The following is a 16,860-nucleotide window of genomic DNA, read 5'->3' as shown; positions in this document are numbered from 1 at the left end:
CCAGAAGGAAGCCTCTTCTAAAGATGATGCACAAGAAAGCCTGCAAACAGTTTGCTGAAGACAAGCAGACTAAGGACATGGATTACTGGAACCGTGTCCTGTGGTCTGATGACACCAAGATACACTGATTTGGTTCAGATGGTGTCAAGCGTGTGAAACGGCAATCAGGTGAGGCGTACAAAGACAAGTGTGTCTTACCTACAGTCAAGCATGGTGGTGGGAGTGTCATGGTCGGGGGCTGCATGAGTGCTGCCGGCACTGGGGAGCTACAATTCATTGAGGGAACCATGAATGCCAACATGTACTGTGACATACTGAAGCAGAGCATGATCCCCTCCCTTCAGAGACTGGGCCACAGGGCAGTATTCCAACAAAACACACCTCCAAGACCACCACTGCCTTGCTAAAGAAGCTGAGGGTAAAGGTGATGGACTGGCCAAGCATGTCTCCAGACCTAAACCCTATTGAGCATCTTTGGGGCCATCCTCAAACGGAAGGTGGAGGAGCGCAAGGTCTCTAACATCCACCAGCTCCGTAATGCCATCATGGAGGAGTGGAAGAGGACTTCAGTGGCAACCTGTGGAGCTCTGGTGAACTCCATGCCCAAGAGGGTTAAGGCAGTGCTGGAAAATAATGGCGGCCACACAAAATATTACTTTGGGCCCAATTTGGACCTTGTCACTTAGGGGTGGACTCAGTTTTGTTGGCAGCGATTTAGACATTAATGGCTGTCGAGTTATTTTAAGGGGACAGCAAATTTACATGTTATACAAGCTGTACACTGACTACGTCACATTGTAGCAAAGTGTCATTTCTTCAGTGTTGTCACATGAAAAGATAGAATCCAATATTTACAAAAATGTGAGGGGTGTACCCACTTCTGGGAGATACTGTAGATATAGAAATGGGACCAGCATGTCTCCAAAACGTTCCATTGCTCTGCCTATTACTGTTCCCCTGATCGAGCCCCCACTGTGCCGATATACAGTTCAGAGCTCTGCCAGTCTCAGCTCTGTATAGATCTAGGATTAGGACCAGCAGATGTCTGAACTATACACTGGCACAATGGGAGCTTGATCAGGGGAATGGTAATAGGCTGTTCATCCATACCACCAGATGTCGCACATGCTTTCTTTACTTGCCCTCGGAGGCTTTTTCATCCTTTTTTATTATTTGGATCCGATGTAGACTGTACTGCCTGGTGTCATCTCCAGGCCTCTGGATGTGTCAGCCAGGGTCTCTGATTGCTTCATTGGAGAATAATAATGGTCAAAGGTTCACCCAGGAGTCATAGTTTTTGTGTAGAAGCAGAATCTGCAAGACTTTGTCTTCTGAAGAAGGGCTATGATGAAAAAAGCCGAGTAGTATTACCAAATGTCGATACCCCCAACTGCTTGGCTGCGCTGATAGCAGTAGTTATGAAGGGATTCTGAGCAGAACGGCCCGGCCAATCAGCAGCGGATGTGCGAGGGGCGGTGTATGTGCTGGATCTCCTCTCTTCTCCAACTTTCCTATTAGTGTGACAAAACTTTGGCATGTGCAGTTCAATTACTTGGCGCCAAATTTATTTTAGGTACTTTTACAGAGAGGCCGAGTATAGCTTGTGTCATCGAAGCACCCAAATAGAATCGGAGTTCAGCTGCTGAAATTTGTATACGTTTAGAGAAGGGTTAGAACCCTTGGCTAGTGTGTTCCTTTTGGGAAGATTTCCTCTCAGACCTGTCCCGATAAACACCCGGAAATTGAGGGGAATTTTCCAGGCAAGGACTTCCAGCAAAAATAAAACAATGTCCCGTTTACTGCAGCACCTCTGACCCCCCTATTCCCCTCCCCCCCACATACGAACGCACAATACTAAAAGGCCAACATTTTAAATATTAATAGGCGAAGTTCATTTTTTTTTCATTATGATGCGTTCTATAATCACGGGGCGCCAGTACTTAGAAAAACACTGTTTAAATGTAAAGTGGAGTTCCAGCCAGTTTTGTGTTTATTAAAAGTCAGCAGCTGAAAAAACTGTAGCTTTAATGAACACACACTGACCTGTCCCAGGGTCCATCGATGTGCTCACCCACGGCGGTTCTTCTCTCCCCAGAACCAGAATCACAACTGTGGGCTTGCAGCTTCACAGCGGGGTGCCCACCGCGCATGCACTGTGCGTTTTTGATTGGTCAGGCAGTCTTCTGAGACCTGTGAACGTTCCCAGGAGACCGCGTGAGGAAGGAGGGGGGGGGGGGGGCTGAACTTCGCCGGGGCTGAACTTCGCCGCAGCGAACTGAGCCGGAAGTGGGTACCTGTCAAAAACAGGTATCCGTTCCTCCCCAAAGGTGCCAAATATGGCAGTGGATGGGCGTAGGAGGCAGACAAGCGGAGCTTTCACTTTTGAGTGGAACTCCACTCTAAATTAGGAATATAACCACATTGCCTCTCACACCTGTTCACCCCTTATGGACCAAAGCAATTTTTTAATTCTTTTTTGCTATGGGCCGGTTTATTCAGCAACATCTTTGTCATTACTTAAAGGGTAACTCCATTTTCGTGGGAGAAAAAAAAAGCAAAAAAAAAAAAAATATATATATATATACATACATACATACATACATACATACATACATACATACATGAAAATGATTTGATTCCCTGCAAGTTTTGTAGATTTGAAGGGTCTATCATTTTTATCATAGGTGTATTTTAAATGACAGAGACAGGATATCAACCAAAAATCCAGAAAAAACAACGTGACACAAATGTTATAAACTGAGTTGCAGTTCAGTGAGTAAAATTAAGTATTTGATCCCCTACCAACCAACAATAATTCTGGCTCCCACAGACTGGCTGTGTGCTCATGTGGTACACAGATTAGTCCTGTCAATTTAGGAAGGTGCTCCTAACGACAGCTTTTTAAGCATTGCAAAGTTATTTGCAAATTAAATTTTTTCTTTTTTTTTTAATAAAACAAGATTTCAACAGTTTTTTTCCAATTATATATGGTGCCTTCAAAGTCCCCCAAAAATCTGTACATATCTGTCTACCACAGGGATGTGGCACCACATTGAATTGGTTTTCAAAGACTGGGAGATGGGGTGTTTTTTTTTTTTTTTCAGTTTTGCACTTTTTTAAAATTGAAAATGTATAAATATTGTAAAAATATTACCATAACAAAAACAGTTTAAATAATGTTAATGAAATAGAAACAAAAAAATTAGCAGGAAAATAATGGAGCAGAACTATTATACTGGATTTATATAACACTAACAGTTTATGCCGCGCTTTACATCATAAGGGCAGACAGTACAATTATAATACAGGAGGATTCAGAGGGCCCTGATCCTTAGAGCTTTCAATCTAAGAGTAAGGAGTTAATTGGGGCTTTTTTTTTTTTTTTGGTTAGCCTAGGCTCATATACAGTATCCCCCAGAAATGAGTCCACCCCTCACAGATTGGGACCAGCAGAGCTCCGAACCTTCCATTGCTCTGCCTATTACTTCCCCTGATCGAGCTCCCGCTGTGCCGATATACAGCAGAGCTCCACCGGTCTCAGCTCTGCATACAGTATCTCCCAGAAGTGAGTCCACCCCTCACTTTTTTGTAAATATTGGATTCTATCTTTTCATGTGACAACACTGAAGAAATGACACTTTGCTACAATGTGGTGTAGTGAGTTTACAGCTTGTATAACATGTAAATTTGCTGTCCTCTCAAAATAATTCAACACACAGCCATTAATGTCTAAACTGCTGGCAACAAAAGTGAGTCCACCCCTAAGTGACAATGTCCAAATTGGGCCCAAAGTGTCAATATTTTGTGTGGCCGCCATTATTTTCCAGCACTGCCTTAACTCTCTTGGGCATGGAGTTCACCAGAGCTTCACAGGTTGTCACTGGAGTCCTCTTCTACTCCTCCATGACAACATCACGGAGCTGGTGGATGTTAGAGACCTTGCGCTCCTCCAACTTCCATTTGAGGATGCCCCACAGATGCTCAATAGGGTTTAGGTCTGGAGACATGCTTGGCCAGTCCATCACCTTTACCCTCAGCTTCTTTAGCAAGGCAGTGGTGGTCTTGGAGGTGTGTTTTTTTGTTGGAATACTGCCCTGCGGCCCAGTCTATGAAGGGAGGGGATCATGCTCTGCTTCAGTATGTCACAGTACATATAGGCATTCATGGTTCCCTCAATGAACTGTAGCCCCCCAGTGCCGGCAGCACTCATGCAGCCCCAGACCATGACACTCCCACCACCATGCTTGACTGTAGGCAAGACACACTTGTCTTTGTCCTCACCTGGTTGCCGTTTCACACGCTTGACACCATCTGAACAAATCAGTTTATCTTGGATTACGGGAACCATGTCCTGTGGTCTGATGACACCATGTCCTTAGTCTGCTTGTCTTCAGCAAACTGTTTGCGGCTTTCTTGTGCATCATCTTTAGATGAGGCTTCCTTCTGGGACGACAGCCATGCAGACCAATTTGATGCAGTGTGCGGCGTATGGTCTGAACACTGGGGTCATTATGTTGGAATACTGCCCTGCGGCCCAGTCTCTGAAGGGAGGGGATCATGCTCTGCTTCAGTATGTCACAGTACATGTTGGCATTCATGGTTCCCTCAATGAATTGTAGCTCCCCAGTGCCGGCAGCACTCATGAAGCCCCAGACCATGACACTCCATGCTTGACTGTAGGCAGGACACACTTGTCTTTGTACTCCTCACCTGGTTGCCGCCACACACGCCTGACACCATCTGAACCAAATCAGTTTACCTTGGTGTCATCAGACCACCGGACGTGGTTTAAGAAAAGAAAAAAACAGGGGAAAGAGAATCCACTGGTGTAGAGCTCCTAATGAGAACAAACAGAGACTAGAAAAAAATTGATTTATTAACTAGATCAGAATAACACAAATCAAAAGCAGACAACCTCCACCTAACATAGACAAATTCATTGAAATGACAACATTGTCATGCAAAAGACAAGCCACGTTCCGGGATCCCGGCCCCACTGACATGCACACATACACGCACAGAAAGGTCAATCTACAAAAAGTAGAATAATATCAGATTATGGATAGAGCAATGCAGATGAGATAACGGGGATCAGGTCAAAAAAAGAGAAAGTGAGTGGACAAAATGAAGCAGAATGTAGAAACAACAGGTACAGCAATATCCATACACAGCAATGGCCCTAGATAGAGATATAGACTGATCGAATCTCTTAATTCATATCAATAATAACTATGAAGGATCATCCAATCAGGTGCCATATGTGAAGGTCCAGTGGTGATACATAAGGGGAAGAGTGCACAGAGGAGCAAGTTATGTGTTACCCCCACTAATTGGGGAGATGCTTTGTTTGGCCTGTGTCCACATCAGGACCATGCGAGAAGGTGAGAGTCCACCCGGAAGTCTATGTTCACTGTGGTGATTCATGTGTATTGAAGATTTACAGCACTGGGATTTTGGGTGCAATCACCAGCCGGAAGATTTTTCACTTATTTGGATTTTTTTTTGAAGAATTGCATTTATTTTTTGTTTTATCACCTTTTGGGACTATCAGTCACATTTTTGTTTGTATATTTACATGTATTGATTTATGCTAGCAGAGCGACACTCATTTGTTGTAGTCTGTTTTGTATGTTCATAACACGTGTTTGCAGCAGCTGCTCTATTATTATTTTCATTATTTGGCAGCGCATGATTTTCTTCTGCCTTTTTTTTTTTTTTTTTTAAGCTTTAACGTGCTCAGTTGGACACTGATAGGAGTCAGAAGACTGCTATATACTGCTGATGAGAAAAGGCATTTAGCAGTTTGTTTACTAAAATAATTGCATTTCCATGTTGTGTGTACTGTGGGAGACCGGATATAGGGAATGCAGGGTCTGGGGAGACCAGATATAGTGAATGCAGGGTCCGGGGAGACCAGATATAGTGAATGCAGGGTCCGAGGGAGGACCAGGTATGGTGAATGCAGGGTCCGGGGGAGGACCAGGTATGGTGAATGCAGGGTCCGGGGGAGGACCAGGTATGGTGAATGCAGGGTCCGGGGGAGACCAGGTATGGTGAATGCAGGGTCCGGGGGAGGACCAGGTATGGTGAATGCAGGGTCCGAGGGAGGACCAGGTATGGTGAATGCAGGGTCCGGGGGAGGACCAGGTATGGTGAATGCAGGGTCCGGGGGAGGACCAGGTATGGTGAATGCAGGGTCCGGGGGAGGACCAGGTATGGTGAATGCAGGGTCCGGGGGGGGGGGCCAGGTATGGTGAATGCAGGGTCCGGGGGGGGGGGCCAGGTATGGTGAATGCAGGGTCCGGGGGGGGGGGCCAGGTATGGTGAATGCAGGGTCCGGGGGGGGGGGCCAGGTATGGTGAATGCAGGGTCCGGGGGGGGGGGCCAGGTATGGTGAATGCAGGGTCCGGGGGGGGGGGGGGGGGGCCAGGTATGGTGAATGCAGGGTCCGGGGGGGGGCCAGGTATGGTGAATGCAGGGTCCGGGGAGGGACCAGGTATGGTGAATGCAGGGTCCGGGGGAGGACCAGGTATGGTGAATGCAGGGTCCTGGGATTTGTACACTGTAAAGCTTGCTGCTGGTCCTTTGTTATTTAAAAAAAAAAAAAATACCTGTTCTGTGTAATGGTTTCGCACAGAGCAGCCCCAATCCTCCTTTTCACTCCCTCCTGGCTCACCCCGCCCCCCCCCCTGGCTTGCTATGGGGTCACTGGTGCAAGCTCACTCCCGAGCCCCGCTTTAAGCATCCATAGCACACACAAAGCCATGGTTCAACCCCGCCCCCACTCTTCTCATTGGCTCACTGGCTGTGATTGACAGCAGTTGGAGCCAACGGCTACCGCTGCTGTGTGTCAGCCAATGAGGAGAGAGAGTGGGCTCAGGTGAGTATGCGGGGGGGAGCAGCACACAGATGTGTGTGGGTTTTTTTTTTCTTTTCTAACCTTCATACAACAGCCAATGAGAGTATCTCGCAAACTGACCATGTAATTTGATGGGGCAATTGAATTTTTTTTTTTAAGTCGAAATCACAAAACCATCGGTGACCTAAATCTACCATTTTGATCGACCGCAAGTAGATGTGATCAAAATTACCCTGATCACATGAAGTGGGGAAAAGTGCTGATGATAAAACTGCTGTCATGTTGTTTTTCAGTATCATTTTCATTTGATCCTTGAGAAAATGCATCGCAGCATTACTGCCCTGCCCTGCTTACCGAGCACAGAAGGTCACCTGCTGGGCATGGGCACCTTTTACAGAACACTTTGCATTTAAAATACTACGGACCACAAATAATGAAGCTGGACGTGATTTTATTGCTATTAATCGTAATGCTTGAGGGCCATTTATTGCTACATAGCTGGATGTGCCTACTTTTTATTTTACTTTTCTTACAATATACAGTATTAGAAATGAAAGGTAAATTGATATGTTAAAAAATAAGTGGTTAATAAATAGCCTGAAAAGAAAGCTCTGTCTTAACCACTTGCCCTCCTGATTTACCACCCCTCCCTGACGAGGCCATTTTTTGTGTTACAGCGTTGCGTTAATTTAACTGACAATTGCACAGTCATGCAGCGCTGCACCCAAATTAAATTTACATCCTTTTTTTTTTTTTTCCCCCATGAATTGAGCTTTCCTTCGGTGGTATTTGATTGCCTGTGTGTTTTTTATTTTTTGCGCTATTAAAAAAAAAAAAAAAGTGATAATTTTGAGAAAAAAAAAACAATATTTTTGACTTTTTGCTATTAAACATGTCCTGTACGAAAAAATTAAAAAAATCAAGTTTCGCCATAAATGTAGCCCAAAATGTATTCTGCTCCATGTCTTTGCTGAAAAAAAAATCCCAATACGTGTAAATTAATTGGTTTACATGTAAGTTATAGTGTTTACAAAGGGCGATATAGATAATGGGCTTTTTTCTTTTTTTTTTTCTACTAGTAATGGCTGCGATCAGCAACTTTCAGCGGGACTGCGGCGGACATTCTGACACTGGGGGGGGAATTGACTTGGTGTCCCTGACATCCCCAGTGACACCAATACAGTGCTCAGTGCTAAAAAAAAAAAAAATGGCACTGGGCAGGAAGGGGTTACCATGAGGGCGATCAAAGGGTTAACTGTGTGCTGGGAGTGTTTTACTAGGGGGCGGCGTGTTTGTGCTTCACTGTAAGCACACTGCTCTATGCACAGCCATCCAGAGCAGTGTGCCTGAGCTGACAGGGAGGAGGACTATTAGAAAACAAAACAGTCCTCTTCCCCGTCGGAGATGCTCGGTAACCACTGGCCGGGACCCGGTGATTGACAGCAGCGGCTACTAAGGGCGGTGCACCCCCTATGTGGAGATGCAAAATCATGTCTCTCTCTCTCTCTCTCTCTGTGTGTGTGTGTGTGTGTGTGTGTGTGTGTGTGTGTGTGTGTGTGTGTGTGTGTATGTATATATATATGTATATATATGTGTGTGATTTTGCGCACCCCTGCCACCCTGTAGCAGTATATCTGCTGTAGGGTGGCGGGAGAGCTGTTAAAAATGGTGTAAAATGCATTTGTGTACTATGTTCATGGCAGAGTAATTGTCAGTCTAAGTATCACAACACTGAAAAATATTCTGGTAATGAAGGGGGTGTAACATGCTGGTACTGATGGGTTGTATTCCTGTCTAGATCCATCAAAGCCGAATGTTTACATTTACAATGATCAGCCTTGATGAATTGTGTGGGGGAAAAGCCATCCTATAGTCTATGTAACCATTCAGTCTTCATATATATATAATCCTGTTCTCTTAGATGTTGTCTTTTTATGTTTTGTGTGAGTTGTATGTATTTTATTGTTTTTAATGTTTTCCTCTTTGCAGTTTGCCAAAGCCCAGACACATCATCTCTCAGCCCACCCCTCGGACGTTCCCTCAGCGACACCCCGCCTCCTCCCAGTGCGCCTCTCCATCCTTCCATGATTGGATCTGCTATGACTTCTTCGGTGAACTCTCCACTCGGAAGCTTGGGCTCCCCGTTTCCTGTTATCAACCCCTCGATGTCCCCTGGAATCCCAGGCACTCCTTCTATAGGATACGGACCTGTCAGCAGCCCTCAGGTAATTAGTTTCACTGGTCGGATTTCATTTTACCTGCACATAAAGATTAAATGGATCAGTTAGTCCACCTAAAACTGGGATTTTATTTCCTAAATTACCTGATGCTTTGTGGCATGGGAGAAAAAAAAAAAAAACACAATGTCTTGGTATGCTGACGTCTTATGATTTCCTTTCACTGGAACTAGGGGGCCAAGCCCAACCCCCTGAAAAACAACCCCACACCATAATCCCCCCTTCACCAAACTACACTTGGCACAATGCAGTCAGGCAAGTACCGTTCTCCTGGCAACCGCCAAACCCAGACACGTCCATCGAATTGCCAGACAGATAATTGTGATTCGTCATTCCAGAGAACACGTCTCCACTGCTCTAGAGTCCAGTGGCGGCGTGCTTTACACCATGGCATCCGAAGCTTTGCATTGCACTTGGTGATGTAAGGGTTAGATGCAGCTGCTCGGCCATGGAAACCCATTCCATGAAGCTCTCTATGCACTGTGGTTGTGCTAATCTGAAGGCCACACCAAGTTTGGAGGTCTTTAGCTATTGACTCTGCAGACAGTTGGTGACTTCTGCGCACTGTCATGCGCTGACCCCGCTCTGTCATTTTACGTGGCCTACCACTTGGCTGAGTTGCTGTTGTTTTCAGTTGCTTCCACTTTGTTATAATCCCACTAACAGTTGAGCGTGGAATATTTAGTAGCCAGGAAATGTCACGGATGGACTTATTGCACAGGTGACAACCTATCACGGGACCACGCTTGAATTCACTGAGCTCCTGAGAGCGACCCATTCTTTCACCAATGTTTGTAGAAGCCGTCTGCATGCCTAGGTGATGATTTTATACACCTGTGTTCATGGAGGTGATTGGTACACCTGAATCCAATTATTTGGAGGGCTGGCCCAATACTTTTGCCTATATAGTGTATGTATGGGTGTGGCAGATGCTGCAAACTGTTCAATTCTGTGCATTTTTTTTTTTCAATTGTTTGCTTGTTTTTGTCCTCTGTTTATATCAAATGGTGCCGCGATTGTGTGGATCGCAGCACCCATCAGGCACTTTGTGGACAGCAAACGTCAAAGTGAAATTCCAGCTTTTTTTTCTTCATTTACCCCCATTTTTTTTTTTTGTCATCTTAATACACTGTCCAGCCTCACCCCCTCCCTCCCCCTCCCCCATGCATGTCATTATGTCATTCGCCTAGGCGAATGACATGCACTGCCCTCCATTTGCTTGTATTGTGCATATCCCAGGAGGCAAAGCCATTCTATTCAGTAAAGATGGAGGGTGCGGACCTAGCGGGTCATCATCGGGAGGTGTGTCAGCTGAACTGCAAGAAGTGAAGAGGATCTCAGCCAGACAAAGCTTTATCCGCTGGGTGGGTGAGTATCTAGAATGTGCAGAACCCACCACCAGGTAAGTAGGGGTTTAAATAAATAAATAAAAAAAAAAAATATGGGGGTGGAAATACGCTTTAACTAGTTAAAAATGTTCCCTCCTAACACCTGTGTTGACTGACCTGTGTAGAAGAGCATGTATTTATTTTCAGCCTGCTAGGGTACATGTATGTGATCTGCCTTCTCTGTGTCAGCCAGCAGCAGCTGCAGGGGAGAGGAGGGAGTGGGGAGTATCAACAGCAGATGGGCTATGGGTGACATCACCACTCCAGGCTTTATCAGCTGTTGTCAAGCTCGCTCTCCTCTCCCCTGCAGCCGCCAATGGTTGACATACAGTCATGGCCAAAAATATTGGCACCCCTGCATTTCTGTCAGATAATTCACCACTTGCCCCGGAAAATTGTTGCAATTACAAATGTTTAGGCATTCTCATCTTTATTCCTTTTGTTTGTATTGGTATATCACAAAAATGTTTAGAAACAAAAAGCCAAATCTGACACATTCCACGCCAAACTCCAAAAATGGACTGGAGAAAATTATTGACCTCCTCAATTTAATATTTGGTAACAAAATCAATCTCTTCCTGTACCCATCAAGAGTTTCTTCCACCTCTCTACTGGAATTTTGGACCACTCTTCTTTCGTCAATTGCTCCAGGTCTCTGATTGGAAGGGTTCCTTTTCCAAACTGCTGATTTGAGATCTCTCCACAGGAGCTCTATGGGATTGAGCTTTGGACTCATTGCTGGCCAGTTCAGTACTCTCCAGCGCTTTGTCTGAAACCATTTCTTGGTGCTTTCTGATGTGTGATCTGGGTCATTGTCCTGCTGTAAGACCCATGACTTCTGATGGAGACCAAACTTTGACACTGGGCCCTACCCTGCACCCCAGAATTCTTTGGTAGACTTCAGATTTCATAATGCCATGCGCACGGTCAAGACATCCCGTGCCTGAAGCAGCAAAGCAACCTCAAAACATCAGTGAACCTCCACCATGTGTGACTGTAGGGACTGTATTATTTTTTTAAAAGGCCTCATTGCTTTTTCTGAAAACAATAGAATGATGAGCTTTACCAAAAGGCTGTAATTTTGTTTTGTCTGTCCACAGCACAATCTTCCAGAAGGATTTTGGCTTCCTCAGGTAAGTTCTGGCAAACTCCAATCTGGCCTCTTTATGTTTCTGTGTCAGCATTGGGGTCCTCCTGGGTCTCCTACCATAGCGTCCCTTTTCAGTCAGATGGCGATGTATAGTGTGAGCTGACACAGTTGTACCCTGGGCCTGAAGGTCAGCTTGAATTTGTCTGGAAGTTGATCGAGGTTCTTTAGCCACCATTCGACCAAACCTTTGGTGCAATTTTTGATCAGTTTTTCTCTTTTGTCCATGCCCAGTGAAATTGGCTACAGTGCCATGGGCTGTAAACTTCTTGACAATGTTGCGCACAGTGAACACAAGAACATTATCTGGAGATGGACTTGTAACCTGGAGATTGTCCATGGTTTTCAACAATTTTTGTTCTTAAAGCCTCAGACAATTCTTTGCTGCTTTCTCTCTTCTCCATGCTCCATGTGGCTCACAGAATGCAAGTGTACAATCCAAACGCACTACATTAAAAATGGCTATGTGTATAAGTGGGTGCTGCAGCAACTGTCGGCTGGAACCGAACAGAATCAGCAATGGAGAAAGTCACCAGCACACTGAGGATCACCAATATGGGTCCAAAAGTTTTAATGAACAATCACATAGTTACTGCAAGGCAACGTTTTAGAGTCTCGCAGGGCCCCTTCATCAGGGGTCACATGGACCTTTATTGGTGATCCTCGGTGTGCTGGTGACAAATATGGGTCCTAAAGTTTTAGTGAACGGTTACATAGTTACAGCAAGGCAATGTTTCGAAGTCTCGCAGGACCCCTTCATCAGGCATGAGACCAATCAGGTCACATGCCTGATGAAGGGGTCCTGTGAGACTCTGAAATGTTGCCTTGCTGTAACTATGTGAACGTTGATTAAAACTTTTGGACCCATATTGGTGATCCTCGGTGTGCTGGGTGAAATTCTCCCATGTGGAAAACAGAGACACACAGCAGAAAATTTGAGTAAATTTTTAACCATTTTAGCTGGTTGCCAGAGTGATTTCAATATTGTCAGCACCTGTTAATTGATAGAGGTGAGTTTAATTACAAATTACAGGAGCATCACAAACTTGGAATGCAATTATTTCTTACAAGGTGCCAATCATTTTATCCAGTCCATTTTTGGGGTTTTGTGTGGACTGTATCAGATTTGGCTTTTTATTTCTCCACTTTTTTGTGTCTTACAAAAGAAATAACATGAGAATGCCGAAACATTTGTAATTGCAACAATTGTCTGGGTAAAGTGGTGCATTATCTGACAAACTAGTCAACATAGGTGTTAGGCGAGGGTGTTTTTTAAGGCTAGTTTGGTTTAAGATTCCACTTTAAGGCCCCGTTTAAAACGTTAAGCCCCCTTCACACCTAAGCATTTCGTTGCACGATTTACAGCGCGTGTTAAGTTGAAGAGTCCCTTGATTCCCAATGGGTCTATTTACACCTGAACATTGTGTTACCTGTTGCATGAAGCTTGACAAAGTATATGTGCTTCTATCTTGCAGAATTATGCGTATTGGCCTCATTGACTTTAATGGGAGCACCTGAAAAACTTGCATAAGCCTTTGGGGCCAAATATGCATGATTTTGCATGAGGTTTTACTAACAAAACAGTCACCTGCCTACACTCATGTCTAGTGTGAATGGGGGTCTGAAAGCCAATTTCCAGTCAGATATTCCCCTCTAAGTCCAGTGCTGTTTCAGGGTGCTGGCGGGGAACGACACTCATCTAGTGCTGCAGCTGTGCTTGCCCTGGCTGTCCCCAACAGTCCCATCACAGAGTCATCATCGGTACAGACTCTTCTTTTTGGTCTTTAGAGGGCCCTGTCGCTGAATAGCCAATGGGAAGTGTCCATGTCATGCAGGCATTTATGTGGACACCAGAAGGACCCTGTCCTGTAAATGGAAGAAGAGAGTAGTCTCCAGACTGGAGAGTCATGTGACTGTCAATTCAGGTAAGTATGAAGGACATGTAGGCCTCATTCATACAGACGCTGAATGCTTGTACACCGTGAACTGGTCATTTGTGGCCAGAGCTTCAAAGTGGTGCGTGCAGGCAGCCTTTGCAAGTCTGTGGGGATGCAGGGGCTGCTCTGTTATTGATTTCAAGTATTTATATAGCCTCAACAGGTTACTCGATGCTTTACATACTGTACAGTCGCATCAGGCACTGCCCTCAGGGCCAGTTCACACCAGAATGCGTTGGGGGAAACTTGCTTTCAAAACTCATTGCACTTGTGATCTGTAAGGGGTGTCAATGCAATGCTAACGTGACCCCCCCCCCCCCCCCCAGTGCATTTACATCCATTGAAGTGCCCTGTGATTGGGTTGCTCTGCCTTTTGTAAAGTATTGCATGTGTACTAATATAGAAAGCAATAAGACCGTGCATAGTTAAAAACAAAACCTATACATATCTACAATAACAGCCAGTCCCAAATAAGTAGACCCAGTGCTGGTGTTCAGTATATAATCTTCAAAAAAGTGTTCCTCTGTGCTTGACAAAAGTGCCCCAAATGGATGGACACTCACCATTATTCAATGACCATCTATTTCTAAAATGGTCATTCACGCTTTCTAAGGGTTAATCCCCAAATTTCCATTGGTCTCCAATATATGAGCCTATACTCCTATCCCAAGACGATCCATGAGGCTCAACAAAGTAGTGGTTAAAAGGTTGATGGTCTCCAGACCCCCGCAGGTGCAAGACATTAGATGAATATATATCACCATGTAAAGAAAAAATAGAGAAGAAAGGGACATCCCATAGTCTAAACCTGTATGGTATGTTTATTCGGGGTAAAATAAAAAAAAACACACTCACAAGCAGGGTGCCTGGACCCGGCACCTGGTGTATTCAACCATGTTACTCAAAGATGGAGTATACTGCACTGGATGCTCACCAGAGCGGCATGTGTTCCACGTGGCGGATGTGACGTCAGCGGAAATTGCGTCATCAAAGCTCGACACATTTTGATACAAGCTCGTCATCAGGAAGTGCAAAATCCACCATTTTGGTAAAGGTATTTATACCCTTCAGCCGAATGATTAATTAAGTACACCTATCTGCAACATCGCTGCATACATTGTGTTACAAATTATGGGCCATAAACTAATGCCTGCTAACATTACTTGGTTGTACTTATTTTAAAATTACATATTAAATGAACCTTACAATTTTCAAGAGTGATCCCCTTAAAGGGGACACATCTCTATCAATGGCAACCCAATCAGGTTCACAAACTTAGCTTAATATAAACATATACATAACACATAGAAATACTAGCCCTATCCATTAGCTTTTAAAAATAAAAAAGGCATAAAAAAGAGACCGAAATCTCTTAAATGATATTTAAAGTGGCCATAGATATTATTATGTTGGATTAAAACTGTCAAAAAACAGTTCAAATCTATTTCAATATTTAACCCCTCAGGTGTTAAAGTTTGAAGTTCATATATCCACTTTGTTTCATTTTTTGAGATTTCTCTAACCATATGAGATCTCCTCCAGTGTCTGTCTATCTTATCAATGGGAAAAAGAGAGGTGTGATGGATCTTTGTGTACCAGTCTAAAATGGGTTGAAACACTATGTTCCTGGTATTCCTTTCTGATATTAGTGATATGTTTACTTATTCTTTTGGTGAGTTTCAGAGTAGTTCCCAAAGGTGCAAACCTACACAGAGGTAACAAATCTTGTCTGACAAGTATTAAAAGGTTTAATAGTATATTGTTTTAATGTCTGATGAGACCTAAATGTAGTGATTTGGCAGTGCTTTAGTATATCTACATTGGCCACATCTCCCACATCTGAAAAAAACCCCTCCTGGAAGACGGAGAGTTTTTTTTCTTGGTGGGATCTGGAATATTGTGAACCAGTTTCTTAAACCTGGGGCTCGTCTGTACACAAAAGACGGTTTGGTTGGGAGTACCCTGTTTTTAATACAGGGTCATTACACAGAATGGGCCAATGTCTTCTAAAACACTTTTCTAACTCTTTATATTGTTTATTAAACCCAGTAATAAAGGCAGTATCTTTCCTCTTATTAGTTTCCACCCCCCCCCCCTCTAGTAAGTCCTCCCCTATTCAAATGGCCTATTTCTTCTCTCCCTATATTTAATTCCTCTATATCTACTTCTTAAGAGCCCATCTAACTGCATCACTAGCATGATGTTGCTGAATGCAAGTATATAGTGATTCCATGTCTATCGTAACTAGTAGTAGTGGGCCCTTAAGAAGTATACTAATTTAGAGCGATCACAAAGGAAATTAATTTTGGAAGGACTCCAATTGGCAATGACTAATTTCTTTTGCTATAATGACCACTACTACAAGCAAATCAGTGGAGTTTCTATGGCAGCAAAATATGCCCCAAGTGTATCCAGTGTCTTCTTAAATAAATGGGAAGAGGAAGAAATGTATGGAAAAGCATGGCCCAAACTATATGTTTACCAGAGATATATTGATGATATCCTGGTGATATGGCAGGGGACAAGGGAGTCTCTAAACAAGTTAATTTCACATATAAATTCCAACGTATATGGATTTAAGTTCACTGCTAGTATCCAACAAGCAACTATAGACTTCCTACACCTCACTATATTTAAACATGATGATTCATTGGAAACAAAAACATTTTTCAAAAGCACCGATAGAAATGGCTGTATACCAGTGAAACGTTGCCATCATCCGAAATGGAAGAAAGCCATTCCTAAAGGACAATTCATGAGGATGAGGAGGAATTGTTCACCACAAGAGGATTATATCAAAAAGATATCCTTCTAGATAGATTTAAGGAAAAGGGCTATAGAATAGAGGAATTAAAGTGAGAGAAGAAATAGGCCATTTGAATAGGGGAGACTTACTAAAGGGGGGGAAGAAACTAATAAGAGGAAAGATGCTGCCTTTATTACTGGGTTTAATAAACAACATAAAGAGTTAGAAAAGTGTTTTAGAAGAGATTGGCCCATTCTGTGTAAGGACCCTGTATTAAAAGCAGGGTACTCCCAACAAAACTGTCTTTTGTGTTTAGACGAGCCCCAGGTTTAAGAACCAAACTGGTTTACAATATTCCAGATCCTACCAAGAAAAAAACTCCTCCTTCCAGGAGGAGGGTTTTTCAGATGTGGGAGATGTGGGCCATGTATACTAAAACACTGCCAAAGAAAATCCCTACATTTATGTCTCATCAGACATTAAACCTTTTATTACTTGTCAGAGGAGATTTGTTACCTTTGTGTTGGTTTGCACCTGTGAGTACCA

The 16,860-nt window shown here is 43.8% G+C and overlaps 1 protein-coding gene across 4 annotated transcripts in view; it reads left to right on the top strand.

Moving 5' to 3' along the window:
- RXRB (retinoid X receptor beta) overlaps positions 1-16,860 on the top strand; it is a 78,790-nt gene that overhangs the window by 16,109 nt on the left and 45,821 nt on the right. For 2 of the 4 annotated variants that reach the window (XM_089657171.1, XM_089657173.1), the window contains exons 2-3: positions 8,849-9,084; positions 11,585-11,617. In XM_089657171.1, coding sequence (XP_089513297.1) covers positions 8,849-9,084; positions 11,585-11,617 — 269 coding nt within the window. The remainder of the gene's footprint in view (positions 1-8,848; positions 9,085-11,584; positions 11,618-16,860) is intronic. The other 2 variants (XM_089657172.1, XM_089657174.1) reach the window with 1 other exon arrangement.

The sequence above is a fragment of the Staurois parvus genome, unplaced genomic scaffold (assembly GCF_062004578.1).
Source record: "Staurois parvus isolate SC_StPar_1 unplaced genomic scaffold, SC_StPar_1.0 ptg000973l, whole genome shotgun sequence".
NCBI classification, from domain to species: domain Eukaryota; kingdom Metazoa; phylum Chordata; class Amphibia; order Anura; family Ranidae; genus Staurois; species Staurois parvus.
Note: the sequence above shows the minus strand (reverse complement) of the source record. Positions and strands in the feature narration are given on the sequence as shown.